The following is a 17,949-nucleotide window of genomic DNA, read 5'->3' on the forward strand; positions in this document are numbered from 1 at the left end:
CATGGCTCTCATTCAAGCCTTACGATGCTCTTATTTGTGAAAGCATACACAAAAAAGGCTACATGATGTTAAGTTGAGCCACCTTTTTTGTTCTTTTAGTTCCACTTTTGCTTTTCCTGCTTTAATGAGTCAAAGTGCATTTCCTTTTTTGTGTGACACGATTACTGCTCCGTTAACAATGTTGTGTTTCTCTCACACTTAAGGTGTTGGAGCCTCAGCGAGAAAGCTTGTAGAACATCTGTTTCATGTTTTATTAATGTGCGACACAGTATTTCTGCATCGTCACCAACACACGAAAGACCAAACAAACTAAAACAAATGCGGAAAGTAGCTGTTCAAAATGAATTTATTTCACATTATTCATTCAATGGGTCTTGGTGTCCTAGCAACTGCTTTTCCTCGCCAGCTGTGTACAGCGGCTTTGCAGACAGAGAGCTGAAGCTTGAACAGAGTGAGATGTGGGGAAGCTATGCCACAACAGTGCGCAACAAAGGCACGGTCCACGTGTTGCTAGCCATTTTGGAGCTTTTTGCTTGTTCGCTGAAACAGCTCAGGTACTGTGAACTGTAACTGGCTGCCCCCCTGAGTGACACCTTGATTAAGTCATTTCCCATTGGTTTTAACAACAGGATCCCTTCATGCTCAGTGGGAGAGGGTGTGCAGCTTCCATTCAACACAGCAACAGGTCTCCTCTAAACAGCACAGGATGGACGTCTGTTAATTGATGCGATTGACCTCCTAAAGGCCTGCAAACTTGCAATGCTATACAATAATTACATCGCATCTGTCCTCACAGCAGTGCTCTAAATAAAGCCCACAGAGAGCTTCACAGACTGATAAAAGCCAGAATGTAACTAACGTGTGCAACCCTCAATCACTTTATTTCATCTTTGCCCCATTTATTAATTAACTGCAGTCTCTGGTTCTTTCTTTTTTTAAAATGGTAAATGGTCTGTATTTGTATAGCGCTTTACTTGGTCCTTAGGACCCCAAATCGCTTTACACTATACACAATCATCCACCCATTCACACACACATTCACACACTGGTGATAGCAAGCTTCAGTGTAGCCACAGCCACCCTGGGGCGCACTGACAGAGGCGAGGCTGCCGGACACTGGCGCCACCGGGCCCTCTGACCACCACCAGTAGGTAACGGGTGAAGTGTCTTGCACAAGGACACAACGAGAGACTGTCGGAGCCGGGGCTCGAACCGGCAACCTTCCGATTACAAGACGAACGCCCAACTCTTGAGCCACAATCACCTACTAAAGAGTTCAAAAAGTAAATCGTTAACTGTTTTTCCCATTAATTATGTCAGACTGATTCCTTCATGCATTAAGTTCTCAGTGCTGTCATCAAAGGACTCTCCAGGTCACAAAAAAGACTAATGACCAAACACATGTGGACAGTAGGGCAACCATGACACTGATTTATTGTTCTGTCCTGTGCATCTTTAACAAAAACTTTCCTGCACAGTCTAAGAAAGTTTGCTCTATCTTGGCATACAAAAAGGGAACCCTAGTAAAACATTTAAATCCCCATCGCCAAGGTTATCCTTTTGTTATGCATGTTAATCACGTCTTTATGAGATGCCAAATCAGGCCTCAATTAGTGTAAAACATGCAGTGATGTAAACTGACAATAGTGAGCTTGGCCCAGCTGGGGTGAAGCCATCATTTGTTTGTTTCTTTTGGACAGAACCTTCTGTAAACATGGGGAATTAATTTGAAGACTGAAAGACAGAAGTGAGGAAAAGTATAGTCAATCTCCACAAGGCCAAATGGCACAAACCATTCAGATGCCAGCTGGTGTTCCTCCAGGGACTGAGTGATTGATTTCTCCTTGACAGAGGAGACAGAGCGGAGCGTCTACCCAACAGTGGCTGTCAAATATCTTTTTTTACAGCAGTCAGAATCATGAATAGATTAACTATGGCAAACAACTCTAATTTAAAGAACCCCTTTAAACACATGACACAAGTATTGCAACTGCATTCATTATTTGTCTTCACATAATACACAGACCATTTTTACAAGATTGCTGGCATCTTGCCTTTACTAGAAAGATGGATATTTGGGGTGATTGATGTGCCCTGGATGGATTCAAAGTGAAAGGTGCAGATGCTCTGTCTTTTTTTTACCCAGACAGCCCACAAATAAGTACAAATTCCATAACTGTAAAAACATATTTGCTAAGGATGTATGTTTATTGCTGCAGTTAAAAAACCAATGACATCATAAAAGTGGCAATGGGATCTAGACTACAAGAAAATTTGTGGAGCATGCTGAGCTGTAAATTAAATCATTTGATTGGGCTCTGATAAAAAAAAATGTAAAGATTTGCATTTTATGGGTTGAAAATTCCTCAACAGGATGGATAAGCTCACCTTAAAACAAAAAGGTGCCTTTAAATGTTATGTATTGTGGACATGTATATATAACCTGTGAAGGACTGCTGACCTGTACAGGGTGTACTCTAATCTGTTCACTATCAGCTGAGACTGAATCTATTTCCCTGGAATCCTAGTTGGATATTCAGTTTTGAAAATGAGCAGATGAAGGGTCACCTTGTAAAGCTAGTGCTGACATAAAGTCAACAGCTTAGGACAAATCAGAGGTGGGCGGTCCACTTTCTTCAGCTGCCCATCCTTCAGTGGCAGGTCTGTGAAACAGCGCTCATTTTCAATTAATCCTCAAGGCTCCCGATTCACAGGAGTGATGTTTGGAGCTATAGTTTAAACTTGGACTTCTGATGTCTGTAGAAGCATCACTGTACATTAACCCTAGACATTAACCCTAACCTAGACTTTTAGATGACTTGGCAAAGGTAGCAGCTGGCAGGATGGGCTCCTTGACTCATTTTACTCCTCTCTTGGTCTCGCATTGACTAAACAATAAAAAATGTCCCTGCTTTTGACATTATTGGGGGTATAGCAACAACTCTAATTGATAGAGATGTAGTTTTCCGCAACAACCAATTTTTAGCCCACTGTTTGCGAGCAGATCTATTAAAAAATTCTAAAGCAATCTGCATGAAACTGTTACTTTTGGAGTTGACTGAAATTTGGGTTCATGAATTTTCAGTAGGATTAATTACCGCAGCAACACAGGAAAAAATGGGAGACATTCTCTTGATGACATACTTCTGGAAGCAGGAACTCAGTTCAGGCATGATGTGGAGGGAATAGTCAGCCTTTGTGTGGGTGTGCAGTCTTGGACTGTTGTTCTTTTGTAATTTAGCAGTGGGGTGAAGTTACAGTTTAATTACTATAGAAAGTAATTATCTAAGGCTACCCTTATTATAGTCATTACTTAATGTGAAAAAGAACTAAAGAAAGGTACTTCACAACAAAATACCGTAAATGACTGCTATAATCAATATTAGAATAACAATTAAACCAAGACTAAAGTAAACTAAGATGAGCTCACTGGCCACTTCACTGAATGCCCCTTTTCTTTCAGAATTGCCTTATTTCTTCATGCCATAAATCCACAAGGTGATAGAAACATTCCTCAGAGATTGTGGCTGCAGATGTGCCAGCTGCATGTTTGCAACCCATGATATGAATCTCTTGTTCCACTAAATCCCACAGGTACTACTGGATATATATCTGATGGTCATTTAAGTAAAATAAACTTAATAATATCGCGTTGAAGAAACCAATCTAAGATGATTTGAGCTTTGTCATATGGTGGGTTATCCTGCTGGGATAATGCACCTTTGTCAATGTGGTTATAAAGGAACGGACAACACCAATACTCAAATGATGCTGATTTGGTACTAAACACCCAAAAGATGGCAGGAAAATGTTCCACACAACATTACATCACCGACAGCCTGAATCATTGATACAAGGCAAGATGGATCCATGCTTTCTTGCTGTTTATACCAAATTCTAACTGAATGTCACAAGACTCAGACTCATCAGAAAAAATCAGGACTCGTCATGCTTTTCAAATCTTCTATTGCCCAATTTTGGTGAGACTCGCAAATATAGTTTCCTGTTCTTAGTATACACAAGTGGCAACTGGTGTGGTCTTCTGTTGCTGTAACATATTAGCTTCTGCATACCTTGGTTGTAAAGACTAGTTATTTGAGTTAATTTTGCCTCCATATCAGCTAAAACAACCATTCTCCTCTGACCTCTCGAATTAGCAAGGTGTTTTTGCACAGAGAACTGACACTTAATGGATATTTTCTCTTTTTCAGACCATTTTCTGTAAACCCTATAGACAGTATATGTGGGAAAATTGTAGCACATCATCAGTTTCTGAAATTTTTAGTTTAGCCCATATGGCACCAACGACCATGTCACATTCAAAGTCACTTAAATACTGTTTCCTCCCCATTCAGATGCTTGGTTTGAACTTCCAAAAGTCATCTTGACCATGTTTACATGCCTAAATGCACTCTTACTGCCATGTGAATGGCTAATTATATTTGCATTAAAGAGAAGTTGGACAGGTGGACCCAAAAAAGTGGCCAGTGAGTGTATTTTATGAAAGGATTCAGTCACAGTTACAAAGTCACAAATTATCTTTCAAGCCCTTAGTTGTTTCGAGAAGCAGCAATTTTCAGCTACGGAGCTTTGATGAAGCCTCTGTACCCTCGCTGCTCACCAAAGATAGCAACGAGCTGGGATGGACAGATAGATTAGACAGACATTTTTCTCACATGTTGTGAAAGGACCACAATGTGGCTAAACGGCGAGAAAATCTGGACTTTGATCTGATAAACACAGCGATGACTCCAAATAAATGCTAATAATGACTTTTGAGTTAGATGTGTAAGTACAAACAGTTTCCATTTGATTTTTTTCTCACTATATCATCAACAGATTTATCACCAGCTGCAGATGTTTGATAATAAATGTCCTCTTTTAATGGGCTTAGATGTAAATTAAATTCCTCCTAAACTGCCTGACTGCACCCCTCTAAGACCGTAAAAAAAAAGAAATTTCATGAAGTGAAAGCTTCAAAGGGCACAGCTGGGGTTATGTCTGTTTCACCATCTTGTGAGAAGGTTTACTGGGGAAATCAGATAAGGTTTCATTTTATTTGTTGCGTATAAAGAACACAGTGCATTATGGGAACAATTCTTAATAAAATCGAGCATATTTGTGTTCATGTTTTTTCTGCCTTGGGTACTGCAGAACCAAATGAACTAAAATGAATTAGGTAAAACCAAATCTCTGCCACTCTCTCACATGCCACAACTAAATGGGTCTCTAATGTTTTCAAGTTGGGTTTAATGGCTGAGAAATTTCAGTAGATACTGAAGGGCTCGCCACTGCAGTAAAAAAAATAATTCACATTAGTGAATTATGGAATGAAAGGAAATTAGGAAAATATGAACAGTTGTTGAGGTAGGATGTACACGGGACTGGGCTAAATGAGTCTAGATGTTAAAAAACAAGATCGAGTGTCTGGATCTCTGGTAATGGCAGGAAGGTTGTGTCTAATATCTGATAGAATATTAATGCAGCCTTTTATCATAAATTAATGAGTTCATTAAATTCTAAACATTTAATTATTACATCCTCTTGTGATAATGTCACTACGGCTTTGTTTCAAAATGTTTCTTTTCTTTTTTTTTCGTTTCAATGAGTTCTTTTTATCAAACGAAATCAGTTTTTAGCCAAAGCAACCTGAACAAGCCGTTTATGCCAGGAAATTTCCACTCGGTAACCCATGCTACTGTTATTCGTGGCTACAACTGGAGACATTTTTTCTTTAGATTAGCAGACTGGTTTGACAGGTTTGATTTAGTGCCTCTGACAAGATAGCATATTGTGCACAAGCGCCGTTTCCCCAATTTACTGTGCAGAAATGCTATGCGTGGTACACAATATGTCATCATGTCTTGTTTTTGACAGTGCACAGCAGCCCAGAGATAAGATACTGGTTCGCTGGTGTGGTAATGATACAGAATTAACACAGCTTTTGGGCCCAATTCTTCTCTTCTGTGGGCATCGTGTCGATCAGTCAGAGGCTTGATTAATAATTACAATTTCGCCTTTCTCTCTCCCCTTGCCAATTATTCTGTCTCACTTGGATTCTTGTTTGCTGTTCACCTTTCCCTGCTGAGAGTAGAACCTGCATGAGACTTGCATTGAGCTGTGAATCCCATACCAACTCCAATTATTGTCAGAGCTCACAAGCTTCTGCAGCTCTGAGCCGTAAACATGTTTTAGCACTTCACTGCATCACACTTCAAATAGGAACATTTTGTTCCACGAATATAAAGTCAAGTATGTAGCAGTAATCACATAAAAGCAATATGGAAATGGGACTCATTAGCAAATTATGACTGTTTGGAGCTGCATGCAGTGATGCAAACATGAATGAATTACATTTAGAAAGGAAATTTTGGTTTATCCATCATCACTACTACAAAAATAGAATAAATCCATGCATGCATGTTAAAAAAATGCATACGTAGTGTCCCCTGACAGTGTTTTCACAGTCCGCAGTAGAAAATGCAAGAAAGATTTATGAGAGATCAGGGTTTCCATCTTGTGTCCAATGGAAATCACGTGATTTAGATGGAACATATTCAATTCAATTCAATTTATATATCACCAAATCACAACAACAGTTGCCTTGAAGTGCTTTATATTGTAAGGTAAAGACCCTACAATATCAGAGGAAAATCCCAACAACCAGACATCTGTCGCTCTGAGCAAGCACTTGGCCACAGTGGGAAGGAAAAACTCCTTTTTAAAAGGAAGAAACCTCCGGCAGAACCCAGCTCAGGGAGGGGCAGCCAGAACAAAGGACACACTAGGGCTGGGCGATATGGCCTAAAATTCATATCGCGATATAATTTGAACCATGTGCGGTAACGATATATATCACGATATATTCTTTTCTTCTGTATAACGTATTTTTTCTGCACTATAAGGCACAATTAAAATCCTTTAATTTTCTCAAAAATCGAGAGTGTGCCTTATGTATGAATTCTGGTTGTGCTTACTGACCTTGAACCGATTTTGGCGTGCAGAAATCTGTTAAAAAATGTTTTAGTACAACTTTGGTAAGCCGCACTGCTTGATGGATTGTCAGAGCATTACGGCTGCCGTAGTGAGGAGCTTCGCGGAGTAATCTGGGTCCAAAACTCCGTCCATTTCAGGTCCCAAAGTCAAACGAACACTGAGAGTTAAAAAACGGTCTAAATTCTTTCATCTTTAATTAAATCATCAGCGTTGCTGCTTTGTCGGGTGTGACAATTAAGTTTTAGAAGTTACAGGAAGTTAGCTCGCTAGTTTACACCTAAACATTTCATACCATGTTCTGAACGAGAGATTTTTTGAAAATAATTAAAACGTACAGCTCTGCTACCACTTCCAACATAAATGAAGACAGAAAACTAAACAGCAGTGGCGTTTGCAGGGTTACTGAAGTTGGACTACCTGGTATATAATGTTGTGCTACATGATTGCTAGCGACACAGCTATAGCATAACTTTAGCACAGTGAAGCTGGAGGATGAACGCCAACTTTTTTTCCACTCAATAAAAGTTAACGTGAGGGATTCTGGTGGTCAGGGACAAATGCAATCGCATAGCAGGATGCTATACACGGGCCAAACTTCAGTCAGGAGAACAACTGAGATTATTCATCCACAATACGAGGTTAGTTATTGATATACTGCAACAATATGGGAATAGAACAGCTGCGAGAGAATTCAACATTAATGAATCAATGTTACGGAAGTGGAGGAAGCGCAGTTTTTGGCTTTCCCCATATTTCAAGAGTGATTAATCTCTTTGCTATGACTGTCACCCGCCATAATTTGCAGATGATAATGGTTGTAACCGCTGCGATGCTTTCGACCAAAACAGGCGCAGCTTGATGACATCATCAACATGCGCTATCGCGATAGAGCGATATAGTCAAAATCTCTATCGTTGGCCAAATTTAGATATACGATTTATATCGTTTCTATCATATATCGTTTCTATCGCCCACCCCCAGGACACACTATGGAATATATGTAAACTGATGTGTGGCATATGTATAAAAACTGAATACCATTATAGTAGATCTGCTATATTAGATTTATAGTGGCTCTGCTGTACTACTTTAACATGGATGTTTTTTTTTATCCTTGAACTTCCCTTGAGTTCTAGTCTGTATTTATCTTACACTGCCCTTTGGTGCAGTCCCTTAATTCATCCTGTTTGAAAGAAGCTGATTAGCTTTCCTCTATTTAACCCTCAAGCAACCAAGCACTTAAATGTAAATCTATATGAACACATTTACATTTAATTACAGAATCTAATGCTACTTGTTGTAATACTAATAATATTTCATTTTTAAAACCTGAGGTATGTTTGAATCAGTAATGCATTGCAGTATTCTGGTATTTTAAATGACCAGAATACAGTTTTCTCATCCTTTATAAGTGCAAACAAAGATTTTTTTCTGCAGATTTAACCTATTTTGTGCAGAAACATTCAAAATATTTAGATTACTGAAATATCTAGAAATATGGAATAACTGCCTACAAGCTCGAGTAAGGTTTCACTGGTCAAGTTCACATCTTGCGTGTATTTATGTTTTAAAAATCAATTGCATAAAGTATGACTTGTTTGTGGCTTTGCTCTGGGCTGCGTTGGTGAAGCGTTGCTCTGGTTCCATAGGCAGATTCTGTGTCAGAATGGTTGGACATCTCAGGGATACTACCTTCACTATCCGGTGCCAACTCATCTCCGTCCTTGAGCTGTGTTCACTGTCACTTTGGGCACTTTCAGCACTTTGGGAAAGTATCTGCCTCAAGGCAGTAAATTTTGATACTCTGGGTCTGTCTGAATGTATGAGAACAGGACATTTAGAGCTATCTGAAGCCTGTGCTATCGGCTCACTGCAATTTCAAACAATACAATGAGCTCCTTATAACTTTTCCAGTATTTAACATTAGATTTCCCTTAAAAAAAGAGAAGATGGCTGCAGCTGCAAGACTCAAAAGCATAGAAGCCATACAACAGTTTTGCTTGTAATCAAAAAAACGCAAGCCGCCACTGCTATTTACTTGCTAAGGGATTAGGATTAGGGATGGGAATCATGGGGTTTCAAGTTAGTAGTTCAGTTCCTTGGAATTGGTAGTCTGCTAGCCTATCGATCCTGCTTATCTCTTCCACTTTCACTTGCGCTACAATCAGCTGATTTCAGTTTGTGTGCTGAAGGACGACTATAGAGTTGCAGTCTACAGCGTGAACATGGACATTACTTTTATTTTTACTGGACAAAAAAACAAGAGTGTTATGGTGCAAAGTGCATCGGGGACAATTGCACTATGCGGCTAACACAACTTTGGCTCTTTGCAAGCATCTGCACAGACATCATGCTAACGCTAAGCTAGCCAAGAACCCAAAGTGACGTTAGTTGAGCCAACCCCCGCCCAGCAGGCAGACCCTAAACCTCAACAGGTATCAAACTGATAAGCAGTCAGACTCTAGCCTGTGTTTCTACCTATTCATGTTTCTAAGGTGAATCGCTGTGGCGATCACTTTAAAGTCTCTTTGTACTGGTTTTTGTCTTTGCTTTGTGTTCATACCTAAATACGAGGAGAGAGATCATATGTGTAGCCTCATTCAGATAATGATTTGTCTCGGTGTATAGATCTCTAGCCACATTTTATAGAGAAAACTTTATTCTGGGAGTATTACTTTAAAGACTTCTGTTCTGTGGCATATTTGTAATACATTACTTTTTTGGAGTAATGACTCTAATGCTGATCACAACAAAAAGGTGAAATACCTCCAACATTCACAAAGATTTGACCACACAGCATGCTATCAAGTTGCACGAATGTAATGTCTTGGATATGCTTCGTAGCGATGGTGTGTGGTGACATCGAGGCCAACGAAAACCCAGTGAGAACCGATAAGCAATTGAATGAATAAGTGATATCGATAATGGAACTGGAATAGCTAAATTCTTATCACTTCCCATCCCCATGAAGGATGTTACAGCCTTCTTACTTCTGGCTGCTATTAGAAGAAAAATATAGGCTTTTAGGTTGCAAAAAAGTCTTCCTGTTCTGCTTTCAAGTTGTTCCTGTCCGACACATGAATCATGCCGCGACACTGGGGAATACAATGACCTGTACAGTGAGTGGAAAAAAGCCCTATTTTCAGAGTAAAGGGGTTTTTTTTCACTTTTTTTTTTATAAAAGGTGGTGGTGATGACCAATTTAAATTTGGTTTATTCTCTAAAAATGGCATAACTGGGTTAGCAAGTCCTTGAATAAGGACAACATGATTGATACAGATTCCAGGAGTTAACCTTCAAATTTTAGCAGCACAAAGATTCATCTGTTCTCTCCAGAATTTTAACTTGTAGGGGGTTTGTTTTTGGAGCAAATTTTTTCTGAATTGTAAACATACAAATATAGGCTGTCATTTTTTCACATAACCCAGTAATTTTTATCCCCAGAAAATTTTGCAGCCCTGGTGAGATCGGGCCATCACTGCCGTCTTTGTCAAACCGAGCCTCAGCACAGTGCATGTGACAGCCTAAATCGCTTCCCATTTCATCAGCAAAGGCCTGTCAAATCCCACCATGAAACAGGTACATGTGCTGTGACACAGCATGCATGTGGATACGACGTGACTCCATTGACTTAGCGAAAGGGCAGGAGAAAGACACAAACGAAAGACAGAAAAAAATCCACCGGATCGAGTGAGAAAGGGGGAGCTCGGGATAGAGAAACACACCAACCTACTTACTAGAGATCAGTATCAAGATCGTAACCTACATTCTGTGTCTTAGTGTGACAAAGTGCAGAAATCTTCTCTTAGTCAGACATAACTGTACAAAGTGCCCTGCTACTGGCCTAATATTTGAATCAAGCACGATGAATACGCAGATGTGAGCGTTCCTCTTCTTCCAGTATGGGACACTAAAGGTAGATGTGGCGGAAAGGGGTACAAGTGACGTCTAAATGTGTGGCCCCAGGGCGAGCAGACATTTCTAGGACTCTTGATGTTACGGAGATCGGTAGTTGGATGTATACAGCAGAAGATAAGATTAAGAGGTCATTGAGTGTGCTCTGACTGTGAATTTCTTGTAACAGTTTGGAGAGAAATATCTCTACAAGTATAGTGTTTGTTTTTTCATGATCCCACATCAACCTATTGCCTGATCTGATTTCATGAGACTTTGTTTGGTGATATTGTTCTTCTTGAAATTGTTTGTTTCCCCTTATACACATAAGAATGAGGTCTAGTATGAGAACGCTTTTTTTTAGGAGACAGCGTTGCACGATAAGATACTTTAATGGCTAATTCAAAAGATATCTTATAGAGCTGGTTTGCCTTTTTGTTTCAGTGACTCTGCAGCTGCCTCAAAGTAATCAGTTAAACTGCGGTTAGCTGTAGACAAAACAAAACTCTCTTGTGTGAACACATCAAGGGAATACCTCAAAAAGCTTCTCTCCACCTCTGAAATACCTCCAAGATTAGCCGTTTCCTCTTTTTTAACTGACCTAGAAAAATGGTTCAGGCTTTTGGTTCCCCAGTACTGTTTACTGCAATGCCCTACTAAGAGGCTGTCCTGCTCCACGCTCATTCAGCTTGTTAGCCTGAAAACTCATCATCCAGAAAACACGATCCCGCGACCTCAACCTACTCTAGAGATGCCACCGTCGGCTCTGACGAGTGTCTTCAAAGCTCAAATATACAACCATAAAATAACCCACCCTATAGGATTATATATAAGACAGCACTAATTTTCTAAATTTGAAAGAAAAACTACGCCAACTTCACTTGTCCTAGAAGGCACCCGTCGATGTGGAGACAGGCACCAATTTCAGACAACTCCTTATTAAAATGCACAATGGGGATTTTAACCCAGCCTACTATTCACATATTTTCCTTGTACAGCAGTTTCTCTTGTCTTGTGTTATTTCTTCCTCTGCTTAAAGGAACCGAAAAAGCTCAGAGTGCTGATCTATGACCAACATTTGATTCATGCAATGCTACACAATACCTTTGAAGACAGAATTTAGTAGATAGTGTAGGAGGAGATTACTGGAGTATAAAAAAAAAAAGAGATGTTAATCTCCATAAAGTTGCTATCTGAACTGGACCCTTGCAATGTATGCACAACAATGCAAACACAACACTTTAAGCAGTTCACTGGTACAGACAAGATGCAAGCAAGCGAGAGGAACAAAAAGAGCGTCGGCACTACATATGCAAAAGATGTCCTATAAACACATTTGCAATGCAGATATTCAGACACTTGACTTTCGACGTCAGTTCCATTGTGGGATGCCTTTTGACGGCTTAAGCCTGATCATCTTTTCAGACTAGGCTGTGGAAAATCTTGAAAGGAAGTACTTGGAGCCGTTATGCAGCTTTCATGGAGCAAGAAAACCCAGTGTAGCCTGGGGCCAAGATGAGTCCTTCTTGGGTAATGACCTAAAACTGACAAGACAATGAAGAAATTAAAATAATAATAATAATATGTTGATGCTGTGTTTCCCAGGCTGCTACTCCACATACACTGACAGCAAGACAAAGGTGCCAGCGTGTGTGAACCAGCACTGACCTAGCTAACTGCAGCTCTGACCAAAGCATTACCACAAGTGGGCTTCTGTGTCCTGTGGTGTTTTCTGTTGATTCATGCAACTGCCAAGTGGAGCATGTGAAGAGAATAAAAGACTGGATCTAGAACTGAGCTCTGAGAGACCCCAAAGGTGACATGTCCTGAAAAAGAGAAAGCACTGTCTTCTGTACTAATGCAACAGAGCCCTTCTCTCAAAGCAGGGAAACTGCTGTCTTTCTCATATTAATAATCATACTCACCAAGTGTCACATGCAAACATTAAATGAGTAATCACTTTTTTTAGGCTAGTTGTAGGAGGAACATTGATATGTCATTAACTTTTAGTTGACATGGCACAGTTGTTAGCATACGGGTACTTATTCACATATAAAAATTTCCTCTTATTTTGTTTTATTTGTGTCCATATAGTGAACATTGATCCCAGGAAACTCTTCTAGCACTTTATTTGGTGTCTGCCAACACATGAGCCAAGTGTCTGCTTTATTGCTTAATGTTATGTTCACGAGCTAGTTACTGCCTGCCACTGGATTTGGAGCAGGCTGTGTACAGTGGGACAGATGTGTTCTGTGGCAGCTGGAATGTGGCATGTGTGAAAAGGTGGCTGTGAGTGCAGGTGTATCAAAAGGCCTGCGATATGTTGAGAAAAAAAATGCAAAGAACGAGTCCCATATGGAAATGCAGTATTTTACATGTGAATTTGATGATCATTGAAAAGTTATGGGCCTAGAGTTTTTGTTTGAAAGATACAGAGTTGTCAGCAGATCTGCACTTTATGAATGTTCACTTTTGCTCTGTGGTTAATAAACAAGAGTTTGCAGATGAGTCTTCCATGCAAACTAAAGACAACTGTGGCAAACTGCTAGCAACCAAGGAAACGGCAAGGAGGTTTTTGGTGCAAAACCCTCTGTCACTTGGCAACCTTCAGCAACAACTCATCAATTGGCCAGGGAATGCACATTTTTCCCTAGCGATCGGTTGTTGACAGGGGGCACCTGAATGGTCTCAGTGAAACTGAGGGTATTAGCGATCGATATCACAATGTCTGCCTGCAATCTCCAGCAACTGGCAGGGGAATATTCCTGTAACAGTTGGTGGTTGCCAGGCTGTTGCCTCTGATCTCTAAGCCCGTGTGACTGGAGCCATGGATAACCAAGTCAGTGTGTTAACAAAGAGCCTCAAGCTTTTCCAAGACGTTTAGAGAAGATTTATCAAGATTTTGATGTGAGAGTGTTCCTTCTTTACAACAGTTTGTCAGCATGTTCATGTACTGAAATGATGCCAGCACTGTTTGCAAAATACAAAAGACACAGCTGTTGTATCAGCCTTACATGACAGTCACATAGCTCATAGAGCACATACTTATGGATATGCTTATTTAGATCGACATAGAAATAGCTCATGAAATGAACTGTGTTTGATCAGAAGCTACACTATCATTTCATCTGTCAAATAAGCAGTGTGTTCACACTGTAGCTCACATTATGTTGAAATAAATGTTGAAAGACCGCTGTTTGAACATCCAATCAATATGCTGAATATTTATATATTGCAGGGCAGCACGGTGGTTAGCACTGTTGCGGTACAGCAACAGCAAGAAGGTCCTGAATTCAATACCACCATCAGGCCGGGGTCTTTCTGTGTGGAGTTTGCATGTTCTCCCCGTGTTTGTGTGGATTCCCTCTGGGTACTCCGGCTTCCTCCCACCATCCAAAGACATGCAGCTTGTGGGGATAGGTTAATTGATTAATCCAAAATTGCCCATAGGTGTGAATGTGAGTGCGAATGGTTGTCTGTCTCTATGTGTTAGCCCTGCGACAGACTGGCGACCTGTCCAGGGTGTACCCCACGTCTCGCCCTATGACAGCTGGGATAGGCTCCAGCGCCCCCCGCGACCCTGAAAAGGATAAGCGAATGGGTGAATGGATTTATATATTGCCCTTGTTATGTATCCATGTATATTGTCATTTTGTTGCTTAAAAGAGAACAAATCAAGCAAACAAACAAAAAATTACAGCAAAAAGAACAACTGGACCGACCCCTGGATGTGGAAAGGTGTTTTTTCATCATTAGACCACAACCTTTTTTTGACTAGTGACACATCACTATGCCGGCACTATACAGTATATAAATGGGTAAGTGCATTATACACAAATAATTTGTAGTCTTTTCAGGTATCAAATTTGGGATTAGAAGTCATTTAACTACCATGATTACTACAGTGGCAACCCTATTTTAAACACTAATATAATGAAATTATTTATTACAGTTACAATAATTTCTAATTATTAAAAGTCAGGATTATCGCTCAGTCACAGTAGAATAAGAACAGGATGGCAATTTTCTCGTGACTACCAAAAGCCAGTGCCTGCCCAGTTATTGCATTACATTTTCGCATTTGACAATCAAAAGTAAGTAGCTGAAACAACCACAGTTGACTGCAGAGTTACTGAACAGGTAGCAACTGGTCTCCAAACAGTTGAGTCCCGACTCTGGAAACATTTGCAAATAACTGTTGTCTAATTTATAAATGTGGACAGATTTCCAACACATCTGAATCAATCTCAGACCCCATTCAACTGATAGAGAGATAGATTTATCCATCCTGAGACACCAAAGTTGCTTGAAAGAAAGCAAATGACTGCAAGTGGTTGCAGGCCTGGTCTTTGAATCTAAAGTATTGAGATTGCAAGCTGACTGCACATGATTGCAATAACTTTGGATTGATTTAGGCCATTAGAAAGGTGTGTGTTGACTCAGGGATTGCATAGCATAGGAAAATAAAGAAGCCACCAACCACGTAGACTAATATCATTTCTGACTTGCATGGCGGTACCTCTTTTGTCGTCGGTTGGCTGGTCTCCTCCTCTTTTTGTTCTTTTTTTCTTTTCACTAATTAATTAATTTTCTGATTCTTCCAACAAATCTCTTCTTTTGTGTACTAATACTGACATTTAATTACTTCATCTCATTTAATTATATTTCATTTACTTATCTAATTATATACAGATATACACCCACTCATTTTATTTGTGTCTTTGTTACCCGGCACACTTAACCATGACAACATGAATATTTATGTGTCTCTGTACTCTACAGTTGAGTTAGTTAACATAAAGAACATCTGTCATATACCATTAAGGAAGTAAAGCCGTTCACCTTTAACATCCTCTGTAACCGTCTTCACACAAGTTTATGACATCCTCAGGAGATCCTCATCGACTCGCGTTCGAGTCTGACAGTGTGAACACAAGCTGCTGTAGAGGAGCTACGCTTAGAGCCCCAGAACAGAGTGAAGCAGAGCTCCAGTGAGACCGAAACACTCAAAGTTTGGCAAAAACGCACTAATCTTGCTATGTCATGCAGGCTGTCAAGCCAGCTCTGTGCTCAGCCTCGGAAACAAACCCAGAGCTCAAGGCGGTCAATTAGAGCTGCATGATCAAATATGTCAAATGCTGTACAGGGTCTCAAGACAACGCATAAAAATTCTCAGGCAATCGCTGCTTAAAGAGGGTCATCTGAGGCTTTTAAAGGCTGTGTTTTACAGGGAGACCACTTTGACAAGGAACAGCACCATCCGAAAGTTGTCTGCTAGTATATAACATAAATATATGTACACAAAACCATTACTACTACTACTACTACTACTACTACTACTACTACTACTAATAATAATAATAATAAAAAATGCATGAATAGCTAAGACCAACAAATCCAACATCCTCTACAAGGACCTTGAAGCAAAGATGCTTACACAATCCAAATGCCACACTAAGCACCTCTGCCAAACAGTAACAGGTAAAGGGATGAAAGCCTTCTTAGGTTTGATGATTCTGATCAGAGTGAGGAGGAAGCTGAGGAAACTGATACTCACCATGTCTGTGTCTGAAACGGGTCCAAAACTCGTGACATAGATGTTTGTCCTCACTTCTGTTACGCTCTCTGAGGAAAGAGACAACGAGGACCAGAACACATTACGGTCATTACTCAGTCTGTACACAAAAAAAGCATTGCTGGAGCTCTGTCTTTGTTAAGCTGATTGTTTGTGTGCATGACAGTGAAGTTTGCTGGTTGGATTTTAACTAAGCTACCTTAGAAAAAGCCTAGAGTATTAAACGGTTAGAGAAACACCTCAATTTGAAGGAAAAAAATAAAACAAATGCAGAAGACTTATGCATGCTCAGGGAGGAATTTGTGTCCTCCTGGACGGCTTAATACCTGGATTCAAACTGTCTTTATGGATCATTTCATCAAATCCGTGTTCTTGTAGCACAGGCTGCTGGTTTAAGAACATAATGCTACACCAATAATATAAGACATTTTCTAAAATACACACAGCACTGGCTATAACAGTCCTAAGGATTTGGCCCAGGAGTTGTTGTTTGTTTTTTTTCCTTCTTCCTTGACCTCAATTCGGAGGCAAAATGTTGCTGCGAGCAGCTTCACAGATGCTTCTGAAAGTTATCCATTCAGTAAAACTACCATTTGTTTGGCTCAAGCTCGTTTTTGACCACTGAAGCATAAAATTTGCTTTGGGCCACGCCCAAGTCTGTATCTTCAGAGATGAGATTCCCTTTTGACCCAAAATGATTTTAGTCAGCCTTAAAGGACTACTGGCTCAGGAATAATATGCAGCAGCTTAACATTAAGCATTTTTAAACTCAGATAATGAACACATGTTTTGCAGTTACACACACATACAAACACTGAGTCTGATTCTGTCATAACTCTATAAGACTTTCTACTGTGTCTATTCCTAAGGAAGATGTATTTCTTCAGTTTTAATGACATGCATCCTTGCATGTTATGTAACAATAAAAGCCCCATAATTGCTTTTCTGTCATAATGATTTATAGATGATTCCTGAATTTGCAACACCGATCACACTGATCATTATACGGCATGCTAGTGCAGACCTTTAATTGTGATATGAATTATGCGATGTGGAAGGATTGTTTCCAAACACGTCACTAATGATTTTAACATCGCATTAAGTAGGGCATGAGATGAAAGTCATGACAGATCAAAATTTGCCCTCTTCAGTGTGGGCTGAATCAGCTCCTCTGGGGTAACCGTGTAAAGCAGGCCCTTGGGCCGCTGGCGAGACAAATAGCTGCTCCTGGTGGTGCAACGACTAGAGAGTGATGAGGCTTTTCTCCAAAAGTGAATGGATCCTCGCTCTAACTGTGTCCCAGATCTAAATGGCCACCCACAGGTGAGGTCTTTAATCCTTTAGCAAAGACCCCCCCCTTTCCATCCCAAGGGAGGAGATCCACTTCCACATTAATCATTTCTGTGACTCAAATAGCTCTCACAAATACACGATTATCACAACACCAAGTCAGCAGTTTGCATGGAAGACATAGGCAGGGGAAC

At 40.1% G+C, this 17,949-nt stretch overlaps 1 protein-coding gene across 2 annotated transcripts in view; it reads right to left on the minus strand.

Moving 5' to 3' along the window:
• gabra3 (gamma-aminobutyric acid type A receptor subunit alpha3) overlaps window positions 1-17,949 on the minus strand; it is a 104,167-nt gene that overhangs the window by 27,440 nt on the left and 58,778 nt on the right. For both annotated transcript variants that reach the window (XM_005931930.3, XM_005931931.3), the window contains exon 4: window positions 16,448-16,515. In XM_005931930.3, coding sequence (XP_005931992.1) covers window positions 16,448-16,515 — 68 coding nt within the window. The remainder of the gene's footprint in view (window positions 1-16,447; window positions 16,516-17,949) is intronic.

Source organism: Haplochromis burtoni, unplaced genomic scaffold, assembly GCF_018398535.1.
Source record: "Haplochromis burtoni strain Fernald_Lab_line unplaced genomic scaffold, NCSU_Asbu1 Contig_152, whole genome shotgun sequence".
Classification (NCBI taxonomy): domain Eukaryota; kingdom Metazoa; phylum Chordata; class Actinopteri; order Cichliformes; family Cichlidae; genus Haplochromis; species Haplochromis burtoni.